At 47.4% G+C, this 17,122-nt stretch overlaps 2 protein-coding genes across 5 annotated transcripts in view; one reads left to right on the forward strand and one right to left on the reverse strand.

Moving 5' to 3' along the window:
• LOC144601146 (uncharacterized) overlaps positions 1 to 3,992 on the reverse strand; it is a 50,334-nt gene extending 46,342 nt beyond the window's left edge. Inside the window, exon 1 of the mRNA XM_078413100.1 lies at positions 1,934 to 3,992. Within this exon, the coding sequence (XP_078269226.1) occupies positions 1,934 to 3,231 (1,298 nt within the window). The 5' untranslated portion in view covers positions 3,232 to 3,992. The remainder of the gene's footprint in view (positions 1 to 1,933) is intronic.
• Positions 3,993 to 5,955: 1,963 nt separating this feature from the next.
• LOC144601134 (uncharacterized) lies at positions 5,956 to 12,599 on the forward strand. Of its 4 annotated transcripts, none has more exons than XM_078413088.1 (3): positions 5,974 to 6,058; positions 7,031 to 7,196; positions 10,870 to 12,599. In XM_078413088.1, the coding sequence occupies exon 3, from the start codon at positions 11,807 to 11,809 to the stop codon at positions 12,404 to 12,406; it is 600 nt and encodes a 199-aa protein (XP_078269214.1). In that variant the 5' UTR covers positions 5,974 to 6,058; positions 7,031 to 7,196; positions 10,870 to 11,806; the 3' UTR covers positions 12,407 to 12,599. The 4 variants fall into 4 exon arrangements, with proteins under 4 accessions (XP_078269212.1, XP_078269216.1, XP_078269214.1 ...); XM_078413089.1 differs by having other exon boundaries at positions 11,298 to 12,599; XM_078413086.1 differs by lacking the exon at positions 7,031 to 7,196 and having other exon boundaries at positions 5,956 to 6,058.
• Positions 12,600 to 17,122: the final 4,523 nt, after the last annotated feature.

Raw genomic sequence — 17,122 nt, forward strand, 5'->3', positions numbered from 1 at the left:
CGCAGCATTATGTAATTTACTGCCTCCATTGGTGTGTAAATGAGATGTTGTTGCACTTGCAGATCTTTTTGGTCAGAAGTTCAAGTTTATGTTCAACCAGATTTGATATGAACTGAAATCCAGAACTCAATCAGTAAATGTACAGAAGTTCATAAAACTCTTAATTTCTTTTATTTAATCTAATCATTTATCAACCATTGTTTCAGTGTACATTAGCCATTAAGTTCACCAGCAACGCTCTTCGTTTACCCCGAATGACCTTTTGACAATTCCCATGATTCCTTGCGTCTACTGAGATACTAAACTCCCTGATTGTCAATGTATCTAACTCCCTATGTGATAGTAATGGGTCTGAACACTTATGTAAATGTGACATTTCAGTTATTTTAAAATTATTTTGCAAAAATTTCTAAACACTTGTTTTCGATTTTTATTATGGAGTATTGTGTGTAGATTGATGATTAATTTTTTTTTATAATCCATTTTAAAATAAGGCTGTAACGTAACAAAATGTGGAAAAAGTGGGGGGTCTGAATACTTTCAGAATGCACTGTACAGCTCCTAATGCTTCGGGAGTTAAAACCCTTCAGGCTCACTTGATCAAGAATCATGTTCAGTCATCCCCAGGGAAGATTAGATGCAGGAGATTGGCCAAAAACCTATTTATTGTCAGCAATACAGGGTTCCACCGATTTCTCCGCAACCTGATATCTGGCCGAGGAGCAAATGAGCCAGAGAAAGCAATTGTCGCAATTTTTGCAGAACAAGTCTCTCGCTTGACTGTTTTCCTTAATGACAGGTTATTGCTATTGAAGTTAACCATCACTCGCGTTTCGTGCAAATTATTCCGACACCAGCTGTTATCAGGTAACTGAACTATCCTATCAGCAACTCGAGAGAGGTGCTGACCTACCATCTACTTCATTGGAGACCCTCTGACTATCTTTAATCAGACTTTACTGGACTTCATCTTGTACTAAATGTTATTTCTTTTATCCTGGATCTGTACACAGGGGCAGTACAATTGTAATCATGAATAGTCTTTTCACTGACTGGATTTGCACACAACATTAAAGCTTTTTATTACATCTTATACATTGCAAAATAAAGTAAACTAATAAACACTTCATAGCCTCCTCATGCCCAGATCGTTCAAATAGAGCAAATATATTTATAATTGATGAAGAATAGAATTGTGCATTGTAGAGGTGAATCCATTATTGGGCCCATTGGCCTAATAACCAAACTCTAAAATTGGATGTGATGAACAGCAGCCCTGAGTGTTGAACTGACCACCACAGGCACCTGTGGATTAGCCGGTGTTTCTGCAGTTGCAGTGATTAGATGTCCAATGTATGTACCGCAGTCAAACCGTCTCTTCAGCGTGTGTCCATCGGTGTCTCAATAGACAATAGGTGCAGGAGGAGGCCATTCGGCCCTTCGAGCCAGCACCGCCATTCAATGTGATCATGGCTGATCATTCTCAATCAGTACCCCGTTCCTGCCTTCTCCCCATACCCCCTGACTCCGCTATCCTTAAGAGCTCTATCCAGCTCTCTCTTGAATGCATTCAGAGAATTGGCCTCCACTGCCTTGTGAGGCAGAGAAAGATGCAGCTGGTAGTAAGACCTTCTGAGGCAGCAGGTAGTAAGACCGTGCGAATCCCTTCCCGCACTCGGAGCAGATGAATTGCCTCACCCCGCTGTGAAGTTATTGGTGCCTCAGCAGACTTGATAACCAAGAGAATTCCTTCCCACACTCGAAGCAGGTAAACGGTCTCACCTCGGTATGTAGATCAGACGATTGACTTAACGCCTTCCCGTATTGGGAGCTGGCAGACAGCGCCTCTGCGGCATGTGCCCACTTGTGCGACAAGAGGTCAGTAGATCAACAGAACGCCTTTTCGTACTCGGAGCAAGTGTAGGGTCTCTACCCAGTGTGAATTTGTTGGTGGGTCAGAAGGTCCGATGACTGAGTGAACCCCTTCCCGCACTCGGAGCAGGTGAACGGCCTCTCGCCAGTGTGAATTCGCTGGTGAATGCACAGTTTGGATGACCGTGTGAATCCCTTTCCACACTCGGAGCAGATGAACGGTTTCTCCCCGGTGTGAACCCGTTGGTGGTTGACCAGTTTGGATGACTGACTGAACGCCTTCCCACACTCAGAGCAAGCGTAGGGTCTCTCCCTAGTGTGTATTCGCTGGTGGATCAGAAGGTCCGATGACTGAGTGAACCCCTTCCCGCACTCGGAGCAGGTGAACGGCCTCTCCCCACTGTGAACCAGCTGGTGAATGCGCAGTTTGGATGTCCGTGTAAATCCCTTCCCGCACTCAGAGCAGGTGAAGGGTCTCTCCCTGGTGTGAACCCACCGGTGGTTCTTCAGACTGGATGACCAGTTAAATCGCTTGCCACACTCATTGCAAGCAAATGGCCTCTCCCCGGTGTGTATTCTCCGGTGTCTTTGCAAGTAGGATGACTCAGTGAATGCCTTCCCACAGTCAGAGCAGATGAATGGCCTCTCCCCAATGTGTATTCGTTGGTGTCTCTGCAGACAGTATAAATAAGTGAATCCCCTCCCACAGTCAGAACACATGAACGGTCTCACCTCGGTATGTAGGTCAGACGATTGACTTAACGCCTTCCCGCATTGGGTGCCGGCAGATAGCGCCTCCGCAGTGTGAGCCCGCTGGTGCGACATCAGGTCAGAAGATCGAAAGTACGTCTTCTCACACTCGGAGCAGGCATACGATCTCTCCCCGGTGTGAATTTGTTGGTGGATCAAAAGGTCCGATGACTGCGTGAAACCCTTCCCGCACTCGGAGCAGGTGAACGGCCTCTCCCCACTGTGAACCAGCTGGTGAATGCGCAGTTTGGATGTCTGTGTAAATCCCTTCCCGCACTCAGAGCAGGTGAAAGGTCTCTCCCTGGTGTGAACCCACTGGTGGTTCTTCAGACTGGATGCCCAGTTAAATCGCTTGCCACACTCATCGCAAGCAAATGGCCTCTCCCCAGTGTGTATTCGCTGGTGTGCTTGCAGGTAGGATGACTCAGTGAATGCCTTCCCACAGTCAGAGCAGATGAATGGCCTCTCCCCAGTGTGGATTCGTTGGTGTCTCTGCAGACAGGATAAATAAGTGAATCCCCTCCCACAGTCAGAGCACGTGAATGGACTCTCCGTGGACTGATTCTCCTGGTGTCTCATCTGGTCAGATGACTCAGTGAATCCGTTCATGCGCCTGGAGAACAGGGAGATATCTCCCTGTGTCAGTAAAGATGACGACCAAATTAATTATTTTGCTTCTTATTTCAATATTGGCATATCTTTGGACTTCTGCAGCAATGAGATCTCGGAAGGCTCAACTGTCAATCTAAGATCAACAAATTTCTACATATAAAAATAATAAGGGGTTATGGAAAGGACAATAGAGTATGAGGAGAATGGTCAGTAAATGATCAGAATGGATTGAGTGTGTGAAGAGGCCCACTACTCTCTTTCTCACAACACTTGCCGTTTTCATTCCCTCCAGTCACAACTCACAATTGTTCTTCTATCAGCTGGGATAATAAAAAGTTCTGGTGATATGAAATGAGAAGATTCTCGTTGGTGTTATTCTGGGAGCATAACTTTGTTCGAGCCTGAGTTCCGTCTCCAGCGCTACCACTCCAGATCTGGATACCAGGAGTTCGGTAGGGTGTGGAAACCCAGCACCATCTCACATTCAGGCCGTCGGTGGCCTGGGCGGAAGGGAATTAATGGCGGTCGAATTACCCACAATCCCACGCGGAAGAGAAGCCGCTCCACTCCAACACCGCGTCACAGTCAGGCCCACTCCTGGCGGCCAGTTCGCTGAACCTCCGGCGGGCCGATCGTCAATGCGATGGCTCTCTGTGCCATGGAGCTCTCATCGACTCTTCCCCCAGCCGATGGCTGCTCCTCAGCCCGGCCTCGGCGCTAATTAAAGCCGGCGGTGAGCTCCGACCCGCAGACCGACCTCCGCCTGGTGGCTCGTGACGTCACTACCGGTGTACTGCGCCCTGGACCAAATGCTGTCAGTGTCTCTGGCCCAATGCTTTCTGGGTAATGTAGTCCTTACAAAGAACTTTCAAGAAAAGATACTAGAGGAGCAAATTATTTATTCACAAAATGCTGGAGTAACTTAGCAGGTCAGGCAGCTTCTCAGGAGAGAAGGAATGGGTGACGTTTCGGGTCGAGACGGGTCTGAAAAAGGGTCTCGACCCGAAACGTCACCCATTCCTTCTCTCCTGAGATGCTGCCTGACCTGCTGAGTTACTCCCAAAATGCTGGAGTAACTCAGCAGGTCAGGCAGCATCTCAGGAGAGAAGGAATTTTTATATCAAAAAAATACTTTATTCAGGTAATAAATATCGCTTACAAAACATATTTTTTAACAAACCCATCCGACATTTCCGGAGGTTACGTTCGATACAGGCATTTACTTCCAAATTTACAGACCTTTACTTACATTTACAGACATTAACCCAGTATCCCTTATTTGGAGGGGCGTCTCCACCACATCCTGCCCCCCATGTCCAGCAGCGGAAGTACCCTAGACTGTGGTCCTCCCCCACAGGGCCTTGGCGTTGGCTGCACCAAGCTTCAGTGCTTCCCTCAGCACGTACTCCTGCAGTCTGCAGCGGGCCAGTCAGCAACATTCCTTGACGGACATCTCGCTCCGCTGGGAGGCCAACAAAGCTTGGGCAGACCAAAGAGCATCTTTCACCGAGTTGATGACCCTCCAGCAGCACTCGATGTCGGACTCCGAATGCGTCCCTGGGAACAGTCCGTAGATCACAGAGTCCACTGTGACGGAGCTGCTCGGAATGAATCGTGACAGGGACCCCTGCAAACCTCTCCAGACTCTCTTTGCAAATCCACACTCTGTGAAGAGGTGGACCACCGTCTCCTCTCCGTAGCAGCCGTCCCGAAGGCAGCGTGCGCCGGTAGTGAGGTTCCGGCGGTGCAGGAAGGATCTGACTGGGAGGGCTCCCCTCACCACCAGCCAAGCCAGGTCTTGGTGCTTGTTGGTTAGTTCTGGCGATGAGGCATTTTGCCAGACAAGCTGGGCAGTCTCCTCTGGGAACCATGCCACAGGATCCATGGAGTCATTCCCCTGCAGTGCCTGCAGGACGTTCCATGCTGACCACTGCCCGATGGATTTGTGGTCATAGGTGTTGGTCCGGAAGAACCTTTCCACGAACGACAGATGGTGCGGCAATGTCCACCTGACTGGCACATTGCGTGGCATCAGCGCCAGGCCCATCCTTCGCAACACCGGGGGACAGGTAGAACCTCAGCAGGTAGTGGCACTTGGTGCCCACGTGCCTTGGCTCCACGCTCCGCCTGATGCAGCCACACACGAAGGTGGCCATCAGGATGAGGGCGACGTTGGGCACGCTTTTACCCCCGTTTTCTGCCGACTTGTGCATTGTGGCTCGTCGCGGAAACGGGCCCTTCGGTCCACCGAATCCACGCCGACCAGCGATCCCCGCACACTAACACTATCCAACACAATGTACAATTTTATCAAGCAAATTAGCCTACAAATCTGTACATCTTTGGAATGTGGGAGAAAACCGGAGCTCCCGGAGAAAACCCATGCAGGTCACGAGGAGAATGTACAAACCCCGTACAGACAGCATACGTGGAAAGGATCGAACCCGGGTCTCTGGCGCTGTAAGGCAGTAACTCTGCCGCTGCGCAACCGTGGCACCAGAGGCTGAAGAAGGGTCTCGACCCAAAACCTCACCTATTCATGTTCTCCAGAAGTGCTGCCTGGCCCGCTGTGTTACTCCTGGTTTTTTGTGTCGTTTTATGGCAAACAAGCATCGGCAATTCCGTTACCACTGCTTCTTGCTCCACATTTGGCGGCAATGGCCATCTCCCCTACCCACAATCCCCAGCACCCTGGAAACCGCTCCGCGCCACGACCTATCCCTCCGCGCACATGCGTGGCAGGGGTGCGCTATGCAGGCTGGGCCGAGTGGGAGAGGAGAAGAAAGCCCCGAGACGCGGCCGGCCGGAGGGCCAGGAGGAGCGGGTAAGGTCCGGGGCCGGGCGGCGTGGCACCCACCGGCGGTCTGCACTGATGCCCCGGCAGCGGAGATCGCTCGCCGGGCCTTACTCTCATCCTCGGTGTCGAATAAAGCCCGGGGCCACGGCTGCGCTCCCGGCCACGGGAATCAACCACGGCGCTTGCACAGGCTGTCTACCCGAGTCTCGTCCATCTCCCCGCGCACTGTGCCGCGCACTGTGCACCGCTCTGGATGGTGCCGAGGGCTTCCACCCTCTTAGCCCGCAGCTCCAGACACCGCTTGTCAGAAAACAACCTCCTCTCAAATCCAAGAGAAACAAATCCTTTGTTTAGTTCGTTCCCATCCCTCTCTGTGTTTAAGGAGTGGAAGGGAAAGTGCGATAACATCGACGGTCGGCGTGGATTCGGTGGGCCGAAGTGCCTGTTTCCATACTGTATCCCCAAACTAAACTAAAATGATCTCTTAAGGCAAAAAATAAATTCAACATCATTTGCAAACCTTCTGCACTCTCTAGCACAGTCGCATCGTTCTGCAACCTGTTGATCAGGGCTTTTCCCAGTATTTATAATGGCCCCATCGGTGTTGTAAATTGCCGTTTAACTTCCATTCTCATGCTCTGTGCTTTAACTTCGAAAGGAAAACATCCAGTATGCCTATCGAAACATCTCGGTGTGTCCTATTTTAGTTCAGAGTTAGATGCAGTACGGTAACGGGTCCCTTGACCCACCGAGTCCACAACTGCCTCTACTTTTAATATCCTGCTTCGAATCAGAAATCGTGGAAGCCCATAACATGTGTAATGTAGGTACAGTTTAGTTTAGACTGGAGAAACGGGGTGGCAAAGGGCCCTTCGGCCACCTGAGTCCACGCTGACCTGTTTACACTTGCTCCATGTTATCCCACTTTTTCATCCACTCCCAACACACTTGGGGCAATTTAAAGTTGCCAATTAACCAATAAATATGCATGTCTTTCAGATGTGGGAGGAAACTATAGCACCCGGAGAAAGCTCATGCAGTCACAGGGAGAACGTGCAAACTCCACACAGACAGCACCTGAGTTCAGGATCGAACCCTGATCTCTTATCTGAGGCAGCAGCTCTACCAACTATGCCACTGTGCTGCCCTAAAAAAAATTGCAAAGGTGTGTGGACATGCACCGACCGCAAAGTCATTCTCCTTCCTTGGTACTCAATATCCTGCCATTTATCCCCAGTCTGAAGAAGGATCCTGACCTGAAATTGTATGCCCATTCCTTCCACAGAAAATACCTGACCTGCTGATTCACTCCAAAATTTTGTGTTTTGCTCAAGATTTAAGCAACTGCAAATCCTTGTATCCACTTGCCTTGATGCACCTCCCTAAATGCATTACATCTCATTTCTCTGGATTGGATGGTGTTTTGTCATTTTTCCACCCAACTGATCAGACCACCCAAAGTAACCTTACGTCAAAATCTTTACTCATCCCTTCCAGCCAGGGATTACTATGGAAACACTTTTTTTTAAATAACACAGTGCAGAAAACATACAACAATCTATGCAAATCAACTTCCGCAACCATGAAGTGTAAGAAAATAACTGCAGATGCTGGTACAAATCGAAGGTATTTATTTCACAGAATGCTGGAGTAACTCAGCAGGCCAGGCAGCATCTCAGGAGAGAAGGAATGGGTGACGTTTCGGGTCGAGACCCTTCTTCAGACTGATGTCAGGAGGGCGGGACAAAGGAAGGATATAGGTGGAGACAGGAAGATAGAGGGAGAACTGGGAAGGGGGAGGGGAAGAGAGGGACAGAGGAACTATCTGTCACACTAGGGCACACGAGGACAGAGGACCTATCACACTAGGGCATCAGAGATGTGTTCACTCTTCAGGAAACGGGGCTTCCCCTCTTCCATTATAGATGAGGCTCTCACTAAGGTCTCTTCTACATCCCGCAGCTCCGCTCTTGCTCCCCCTCCCCCCCATTCGTAACAAGGACAGAATCCCCCTCATTCTCACCTTCCAGCCCATCAGCCAGTGTATCCAACAAATCATCCTCCAACATTTCCATCACCTACAACGGGACCCCACTACTGGCCACATCTTCCCATTCCCTCCCCTTTCTGCGTTCCGCAGAGACCGTTCCCTCCGTAACTCCCTGGTCCACTCGTCCCTTCCAACCCAAACCACCCCATCCCCGGGCACTTTCCCCTGCAACCGCAGGAGATGCAACACCTAACCCTTCACCTCCTCCCTCAACTCCATCCAAGGACCCAAACAGTCTTTCCAGGCGAGACAGAGGTTTACCTGCACCTCCTCCAACCTCATCTGTTGTATCCGCTGCTCTAGATGTCAACTTCTTTACATCGGCGAAACTAAACGCAGGCTCGGCGATCGTTTCGCTCAACACCTTCGCTCAGTCCGCCTTAACCAACCTGATCGCCCGGTGGCTGAGCGCTTCCACTCCCAGTCTGACCTTTCTGTCATGGGCCTCCTCCAGTGCCATAATGAGGCCCACCGGAAATTGGAGGAACAGCACCTCATATTTCGCTTGGGCAGCTTGCAGCCCAGCGGTATGAACATTGACTTCTCCAACTTTAGATAGTTCCTCTGTCCCTCCCTTCCCCTCCCCCTTCCCAGTTCTCCCTCTATCTTCCTGTCTCCACCTATATCCTTCCTTTGTCCCGCCCCCTGACATCAGTCTGAAGAAGGGTCTCGACCCGAAATGTCATCGATTCCTTCTCTCCTGAGATGCTGCCTGACCTGCTGAGTTACTCCAGCATTGTATGAAATAAATCCACAACCATGAAGATGTATTGACTATATAAATGCAATTTCTAACTTTAAGAGCAGATTTGTGGATTTTTACAACATGGAAACAGGCCCTTTGGTCCACCTCGTGCATGCTGACCAGGTTGCTTAACTGAACTAGTCCTACTTGTCTGTGGCTGGAGCAATTTTGTTGAACCTTTCCTTTCCATATATCAGTGTGTCTTTCAATTGAATGAGCCAGTGGCACAACTGGTAGAACTGCTGTTTCACAATGCCAGAGCCTGGGTTTAATCCTGACATGCACGAGGTGCACCTGGTCAGCATGCACGAGGTGATCAGGTGCTTTCTGTGTGGAGTTTGCATGTTCTCCCTCTGAGTGAGTTGGTTTTCTTTGGGTACTCTGGTTTCCTCCCACATTCCCAAGATATGTGGGCTTGTAGGTTAATTGGCCTTCAGTTTAATTTATTGTCACGTGCACCGAGGTACAGTGAAAAGCTTTTCTAAATTGTCCTGTGTGTGTGTGTGTGTAGGGAGTGAATGAGAAAGAGGGGTAACAGAACTAGTGTGAACAGATGATCGATGGTCAGTGTAAAAGAAGACTGAAGGGTCTGTTTCCATGCTGTATCTCTAAATTAAATTAAGCTAAACTTCCTCTGACAGCTTGTTCCATGCATTATTGAATAAATATTCTTTAGTATCTTGGGATAAAGACCTAGCTCCTGTTTCAAGAAATGGCAGACTTATTCTGTGTGCTCATCGAAGAGAACAGATGGGAGATAGGCCTCAGGTTATCTTCTGACCACATCTCTAACATTGAACCCCCCTTCCCCAAAATGCCATTGAATTTTTATGCTAGATTTGAGGCCAATCTCAGGAGCTAGACTCGATGTCCACATCTTTATGTCTAATTGAGTCACAGTTTGATCGATTGATTAAAAGACAGATACAGCATAGCAACAGGTCCTTCGGCCCACTGATTCCAGCTGACCATCAATCATCCGATCTTATTAGTTCTATGTTATCCCACTTTTTCATCCACTCTCTACACACTAGGGGCAATTTTTACAGAGACCAATTCACCTCTATGGGATGTGGGGGGAAACAGGAGCACCTGAAGGAAACTCATGCGGTCACAAGGAGAACGTGTAAACTTCACACAGACAGTAGCCAAGGTCAAGATCAAACCTGGGTCTTTGGTGGTGTGAGGCAGCAGCTCTACCGGCAGTACCATTGTTGCCTGAACAAGGTTACCTGACAAGCTAATCCCACTTGCATATGCCTGGCTCATATTTTCCAAACCTTTCCTATCCACATAGCTGTCCAAGTGTCTTTTAATTGTACGTACCTCTCGCACTTCGCCTGGCAGCTCGTTTCATGCACAATGGACAAATATTCTTCTGGACCTTGAGATATCTTGTGCGGTCACCTGAGAAAAGAGATCGGAGATGGTCCTCATGTTAAATATCTTCTGTTGACATATGTACCAGTAGTCACCCACATCAATGCAGCAGCACTGAAGGTTTAGGCTAGATTTTTGAGGCCGTGCCTTAGGAATTAGATTTAATATGTACATCTTAAAAGCTCCAACTGATTCATAGTCATACGGTGTGTAGACAGGCCCTTCAGCCCTACATGCCCCATCTACACGAATCCCGGGCCTGCATTTGACCCATGAAACTATCCTATTCATATACCTGTCCAAATTTTTTAAAACGTTGTACTTACCTCAACTACCTCCTTCGTCAGCTCGTTCCATTTACATCCCACCCTTCGTGTAAAAATGTTGCCCCTAAGGTTGCTGTTAAATCATTCCCCCCCTCAACATCTTAAACCTATATCCTTTCTTGATTTCCCTACTCTAGGTAAAAGTGTACATTTATCCTTTCTATACCTCACATGATGTACATTTCTATAAGATCATTCCTCATCCTCCTGCGCTCTAAGGAATAGAATTTGAGCCTGCTCAACCTCTCCCTATAGCTCAGGCCATCAGGTTCTGCCAACATCCTTGTAAATCTTCTCTGTGCCCTTTCCAAGTTCACAACATCCTTTCCTTTAACAGGGTGACGAAAACTGAACACAAAACTCAGTCTGAAGAAGGGTCTCGATCTGAAACATCACCGATTCCTTCTATCCAGAAATGCTGCCAGTCCTGAGTTACTCCAGCAACCTGTGTCTATCTACAATATTCTAAATGTGGCCTCACCAATGTCTTTTACAACTGTAACATGACCTCCAAACTTCTATAGTCAATACTCTGATTGCTGAAGGTCAATGTGCTGAAAACCTTATTGATCACCCCATCTACCTGTGATGCCACTTTCAAGGAACTATGTACCTACTCTCCTAGATCCCTCTGCGCTACAACACTCCACAAAGACCTACTATTCACTGCATAACAGTGTTACAGTTGACCAGAGAAACTAGAAATATGTATTCTGAAATTGTATCTAATTATTAAATGATGACTTTTGTGAACTTATTTTGCAGGGTATTAGAAATATGCTGGACGATATGTCAAACCAACCAGCATGTCAGGACCTGAGGCAGTCTCTCAATTCACCAGTTCCTGAACACCATGGGAGGTGGAATGTTTGTTCTATCACTGGGTATGAGTCGCAGACCTCAGTGTGATAGGCAAGGTGGTCGGAAACACACCGCTAAGTGATAGCGGGCTAAAGCACTTGCGATATTGGCAGTCAAAGAGGAGGCACGGGTCACGGAGAGAAAGACTCGCTGTATGTTCCGTGTCTGTGTGCACGTCAAAGCTTTCACAAATGAACAGATCTGGTGAGAGACCATGTATATATTCTTCAATTGTCTGAGCGAGCGGGGAGATACGCCTCTGATAGAGATGTACAGCACACCTTATTGATGGTTGAAAAAGAAGCACTTGCTGGTCCCAGCAGTAAGCTTGTGCATAGGCTTTATTTGCTGTGTGAGTGTGGAGGAGTTCGTTAACTTTTCTTCCTACTCAAAGCACTATTGCCTTCACACCAATGAAACCGTTTCAGTGTTCTGATTGTGGGAAAAACTTTAAGCGGTCCAATGCCCTGATCACACACCAATATATTCACACCGGGGAGAGGCCTTTCATGTGCTCTGTGTGTGGAAAGGGGTTCACTCACTCCTCCCACCTAGTGAATCACAAGCGGGTCCACACTGGGGAGAGGCCTTTCATTTGCTCCATGTGCGGCAGGGGATTCACTCAGTCATCCAACCTGCTGACGCACCAACGAGTTCATACCGGGGAGAGGCCCTTCACCTGCCCTGAGTGTGGGAAAGGCTTCACTTACGCATCCCAGCTGCTGAATCACCAGAGAGTTCACACTGTGGAGAGGCCCTTCACCTGCTCTGTGTGCGGGAAGGGATTCAACCAGTCGTCCTCCTTGCTGAGGCACCAGCGGGTTCACACCGGGGAGAGGCCGTTTACCTGCTCCGTGTGCGGCAAGGGATTTGCTCACCCGGGCAACCTTCTGACGCACCAGCGAGTTCATACCGGGGAGAGGCCATTCACCTGCTCCGTCTGTGAAAAGGGGTTCACCCAGTCCTCCCATCTGCTGAGACACCAGAGGCTTCACACTGGGGAGAAGTTTTAATCCTTTGGTATGAGTAATATATAAACATCGGGGCTGCCCAAGATGTCAGTAATTTCTGAAATCATGCAGGAATTATATTCTGCGATTTGTTGTTGCTAATATTTCTAGGATTAATTTAGTTAATGTGCACAATTGGATATTATTTCTGCTGACTTTAAGAATCAATACAACTAGTTTGTAGTGTAATATTCTTAATCCATGTCAAATAAAAATTACTTATTTGAAACTTGCATTCGTTATTTACTCTAATAAACCCTTCCTGATTTTGAATACATCTTTCAAAACTTCTCTCAACTCTATGTGGCAAAAGGAATGTTACCCTGCTCTGTGTTTAGCTGTTCGCTCAGGTTTGTAGCAAGGAAACACTAAAAATGTGAGAGGGAGTTATGGCAGGGTAAGGTGTGAAACTGAGACATCAAAGGCAACATAGTTCAAGGAAAATGTAGGTTAGATCATTGTTAGCTAGGGGAAGTTGACGAAACATACAAAGATAAAATTTAATCAGGACAGTCAGACATCGATCACCCTTCCATACTAGTTCTATGTTGTCCCATCTTCGCATCCACTCCCTACGCACTGAGGGCTACAGAGGCAATTTACAAACCGGCACGTCTTTGATATGTGGGAGGAAACAGCACCTGGAGGAAACTCACACGGAGGAGGTGCAAACTACACATCGACGTAGGATCAAAACGGTCTCCAGTGCAAAGTCGCAGCAGCTCTTACATTGTGCCACTCTTGGTTGCACCATGAGATTGTTCTGGGAGCAAAAAGCACAGTGTGAACAAAACCTGTTTAATGTAAAGAGCGGTTTATAAACTAGAACATTGTCTTGTGGTGGAAAGATTCAGTATCGGATTTCAAATAGGAAATTAAACGAGCATTTGGCCGGATTGCAGGGAAAAATTGCATAAGTGAGACATAGAAACAAAGAAAGTGGGTGCAGGAGTAGGCCATTCGGCCCTTTGAGTCAGCACCACCATTCAATATGATCATGGCTGATCATCCAGAATCAGCCCCCTGTTCATGCTTTATCCATTGATTCCGTGAGTTCTAAGAGCTATATCTAACTCTCTCTTGAATACATCCAGTGAATTGGCCTCCACTGCCTTGTGTGGCAGAGAATTCCACTGGTTCAGAATTCTCTGGGTGAAAAAGTTTTTCCTCATCTCAGTCCTAAATGGCCAATCTCTTATTCTTAAACTGCGACCCCTGGTTCTGGAGTCCCCCAAAATCAGGAACATTTTTCCTCCATCTAGCCTGTTCAAGCCCTTAAGAATTTTATATGTTTCTATAAGATCCCCTCTCATCCTTCTAAATTCTAGTGAATATAAGCCCCATCGATCCTACAGTTATCAGGTTCTTGAACTGGCCTGCACATCGCTAATTCTATTAGAGACCACCTCTGGTTCCACAATGTTTGTACTCATCTCTTTTATTTACACAGTGTTCAACGAGTGGGAAGATTCATGGCGGATACAGTATAATGTGAATAAATGTGAGGTTATCCACTTTGGCGGCAAGAACATGGAGGCAGATATTATCTCAATGGTGTGAGATTAGGAAAAAGGGAAGTGCAACAAGACCTTGGTGTCCTTGTACTCCAGTCACTGATAGTAAACACGCAGGTACAGCAAGCAGTGAAGAAAGTCCAGGACGGTCTGCACCTGAGCTGGAATGGAACCAATGTCCTAGGGGGAGTGTTTGCTAGTGCTGTCGGGGAGGATTTAAACTAATGTGGCAGGGGGATGGGAGCTGGAGCAGAGAGACAGAGGGGTGTAAAATGAGGGTAGAAGCAACAGGTAGCAAGGTGAAAAGTAAAAGTGGCAGGCAGACAAATCCAGGGCAAAAATCAAAAAGGGCCACTTTTCAACATAATCGTACAAGGGGTAAGAGAGTTGTAAAAACAAGCCTGAAGGCTTTGTGTCTCAATGCAAGGAGTATACGTAATAAGGTGGATGAATTAAATGTGGAGATAGTTATTAATGATTATGATATAGTTGGGATTACGGAGACATGGCTCCAGGGTGACCAAGGCTGGGAGCTCAACATCCAGGGATATTCTATATTCAGGCGGGATAGACAGAAAGGAAAAGGAGGTGGGGTAGCGTTACTGGTTAGAGAGGAGATTAAAGCAGTGGAAAGGAAGGACATTAGCTTGGAGGAAGTGGAATCGATATGGGTAGAGCTACGAAACACTAAGGGGCAGAAAACGTTAGTGGGAGTTGTGTACAGGCCACCTAACAGCAGTAGGGAGGTTGGGGATGGCATCAAGCAGGAAATTAGAAATGCATGCACTAAAGGCGCAGCAGTTATAATGGGTGACTTCAATCTACATATAGATTGGGTGAACCAAACTGGCAGGGGTGCTGAGGAAGAGGATTTCTTGGAATGTTTGAGAGATGGTTTTCTAGACCAACATGTCGAGGAACCAACGAGAGAACAGGCCATTCTAGACTGGGTATTGAGTAATGAGGAAGGGTTAGTTAGCAGTCTTGTTGTGCGAGGCCCCTTGGGCAAGAGTGATCATAATATGGTAGAGTTCTTCATTAGGATGGAGAGTGACAAAGTCGATACAGAAACAAGTGTTCTGAACTTAAAGAAAGGTAACTTTGAGGGTATGAGGCGTGAATTGTCCAAGATAGACTGGCGATTGATGCTGAAAGGGTTGACGGTGGACATGCAATGGAAGGCATTTAAAGGTCGCATGGATGAACTACAACAAGTGTTCATCCCAGTTTGGCAAAAGAACAAACCAGGAAAGGTAGTGCATCCGTGGCTAACAAGGGAAATCAAGGATAGTATTAAAACAAAAGATGAAGCATACAGATTAGCCAGAAAAAGTAGCATACCAGAGGACTGGGAGAAATTCAGAGTCCAGCAGAGGAGGACAAAGGGCTTAATTAGGAAAGGGAAAATAGATTATGAGGGAAAACTGGCAAGGAACATAAAAACAGACTGCAAAAGCTTTTATAGATATGTCAAGAGAAAAAGATTAGTTAAGGCAAATGTAGGTCCCTTGCAGTCGGAAACAGGTGAATTGATCATAGGGAACAAGGAGATGGCAGACCAATTGAACAAATACTTTGGTTCTGTCTTCACTAAGGAAGACATAAACCGTCTGCCGGAAATAGCGGGGGACCGGGGATCTAAAGAGATGGAGGAACTGAGGGAAATCCAGGTTAGTCGGGAAGTGGTGTTAGGTAAATTAAATGGATTAAAGGCAGATAAATCCCCAGGGCCAGATAGGCTGCATCCCAGAGTGCTTAAGGAAGTAGCCTCAGAAATAGTGGATGCATTATTGATAATTTTTCAAAACTCTATAGATTCTGGAGTAGTTCCTGAGGACTGGAGGGTAGCTAATGTAATCCCACTTTTTTAAAAGGGAGGGAGAGAGAAAACGGGGAATTATAGACCAGTTAGCCTAACATCGGTAGTGGGGAAAATGCTAGAGTCAGTTATTAAAGATGTGATAGCATTACATTTGGAAAGTGGTGAAATCATCGGACAAAGTCAGCATGGATTTACCAAAGGCAAATCATGTCTGACGAATCTTATAGAATTTTTCGAGGATGTAACTAGTAGAGTGGATAAGGGAGAACCAGTCGATGTGTTATATCTGGACTTTCAGAAGGCCTTCGACAAGGTCCCACATGGGAGATTGGTGTACAAACTTAAAGCATACGGTATTGGGGGTTCAGTGTTGAGGTGGATAGAAAATTGGTTGGCGGACAGGAAGCAAAGAGTAGGAATAAACGGGTCCTTTTCGGAATGGCAGGCAGTGACTAGTGGGGTACCGCAAGGCTCAGTGCTGGGACCCCAGTTATTTACAGTGTATATTAATGATTTGGACGAGGGAATTGAATGCAACATCTCTAAGTTTGCGGATGACACGAAGCTGGGTGGCAGTGTTAGCTGCGAGGAGGATGCTAGGAGGCTGCAGAGTGACTTGGATAGATTAGGCGAGTGGGCAAATGCACGGCAGATGCAATATAATGTGGATAAATGTGAGGTTATCCACTTTGGCGGCAAGAACAGGAAAGCAGAGTATTACCTGAATGGTGACCGATTGGGAGAAGGGGAGATGCAACGTGACCTGGGTGTCATGGTGCACCAGTCATTGAAAGCAAGCATGCAGGTGCAGCAGGCAGTGAAGAAAGCGAATGGTATGTTGGCATTCATAGCAAGAGGATTTGAGTTTAGGAGCAGGGAGGTTCTGCTGCAGTTGTACGGGGCCTTGGTGAGACCGCACCTGGAGTATTGTGTGCAGTTTTGGTCTCCTAACCTGAGGAAATACGTTCTTGCCTTAGAGGGAGTACAGAGAAGGTTCACCAGATTAATCCCTGGGATGGCGGGACTTGCATATGAGGAAAGACTAGATAAACTGGGCTTGTACTCGCTGGAATTTAGAAGACTGAGGGGGGATCTTATAGAAACATATAAAATTCTTAAGGGGTTGGAGAGGCTTGATGCGGGAAGATTGTTCCCGATGTTGGGGGAGTCCAGAACCAGGGGTCACAGCTTAAGGATAAGGGGGAAGTCTTTTAGGACCGAGATGAGAAAACATTTCTTCACACAGAGAGTGGTGAGTCTGTGGAATTCTCTGCCACAGAAGGTAGTTGAGGCCAGTTCATTGGCTATATTTAAGAGGGAGTTAGATGTGGCCCTTTTTGCTAAAGGGATCAGGGGGTATGGAGAGAAGGCAGGTACAGGCTA

This window comes from Rhinoraja longicauda, chromosome 16, assembly GCF_053455715.1.
Source record: "Rhinoraja longicauda isolate Sanriku21f chromosome 16, sRhiLon1.1, whole genome shotgun sequence".
Classification (NCBI taxonomy): Eukaryota; Metazoa; Chordata; class Chondrichthyes; order Rajiformes; family Arhynchobatidae; genus Rhinoraja; species Rhinoraja longicauda.

Bases quoted from the DNA above. Each gene is read 5' to 3' on its own strand.
- LOC144601134 (XM_078413086.1), top strand. From the start codon at position 11,807: ATGAAACCGTTTCAGTGTTCTGATTGTGGGAAAAACTTTAAGCGGTCC.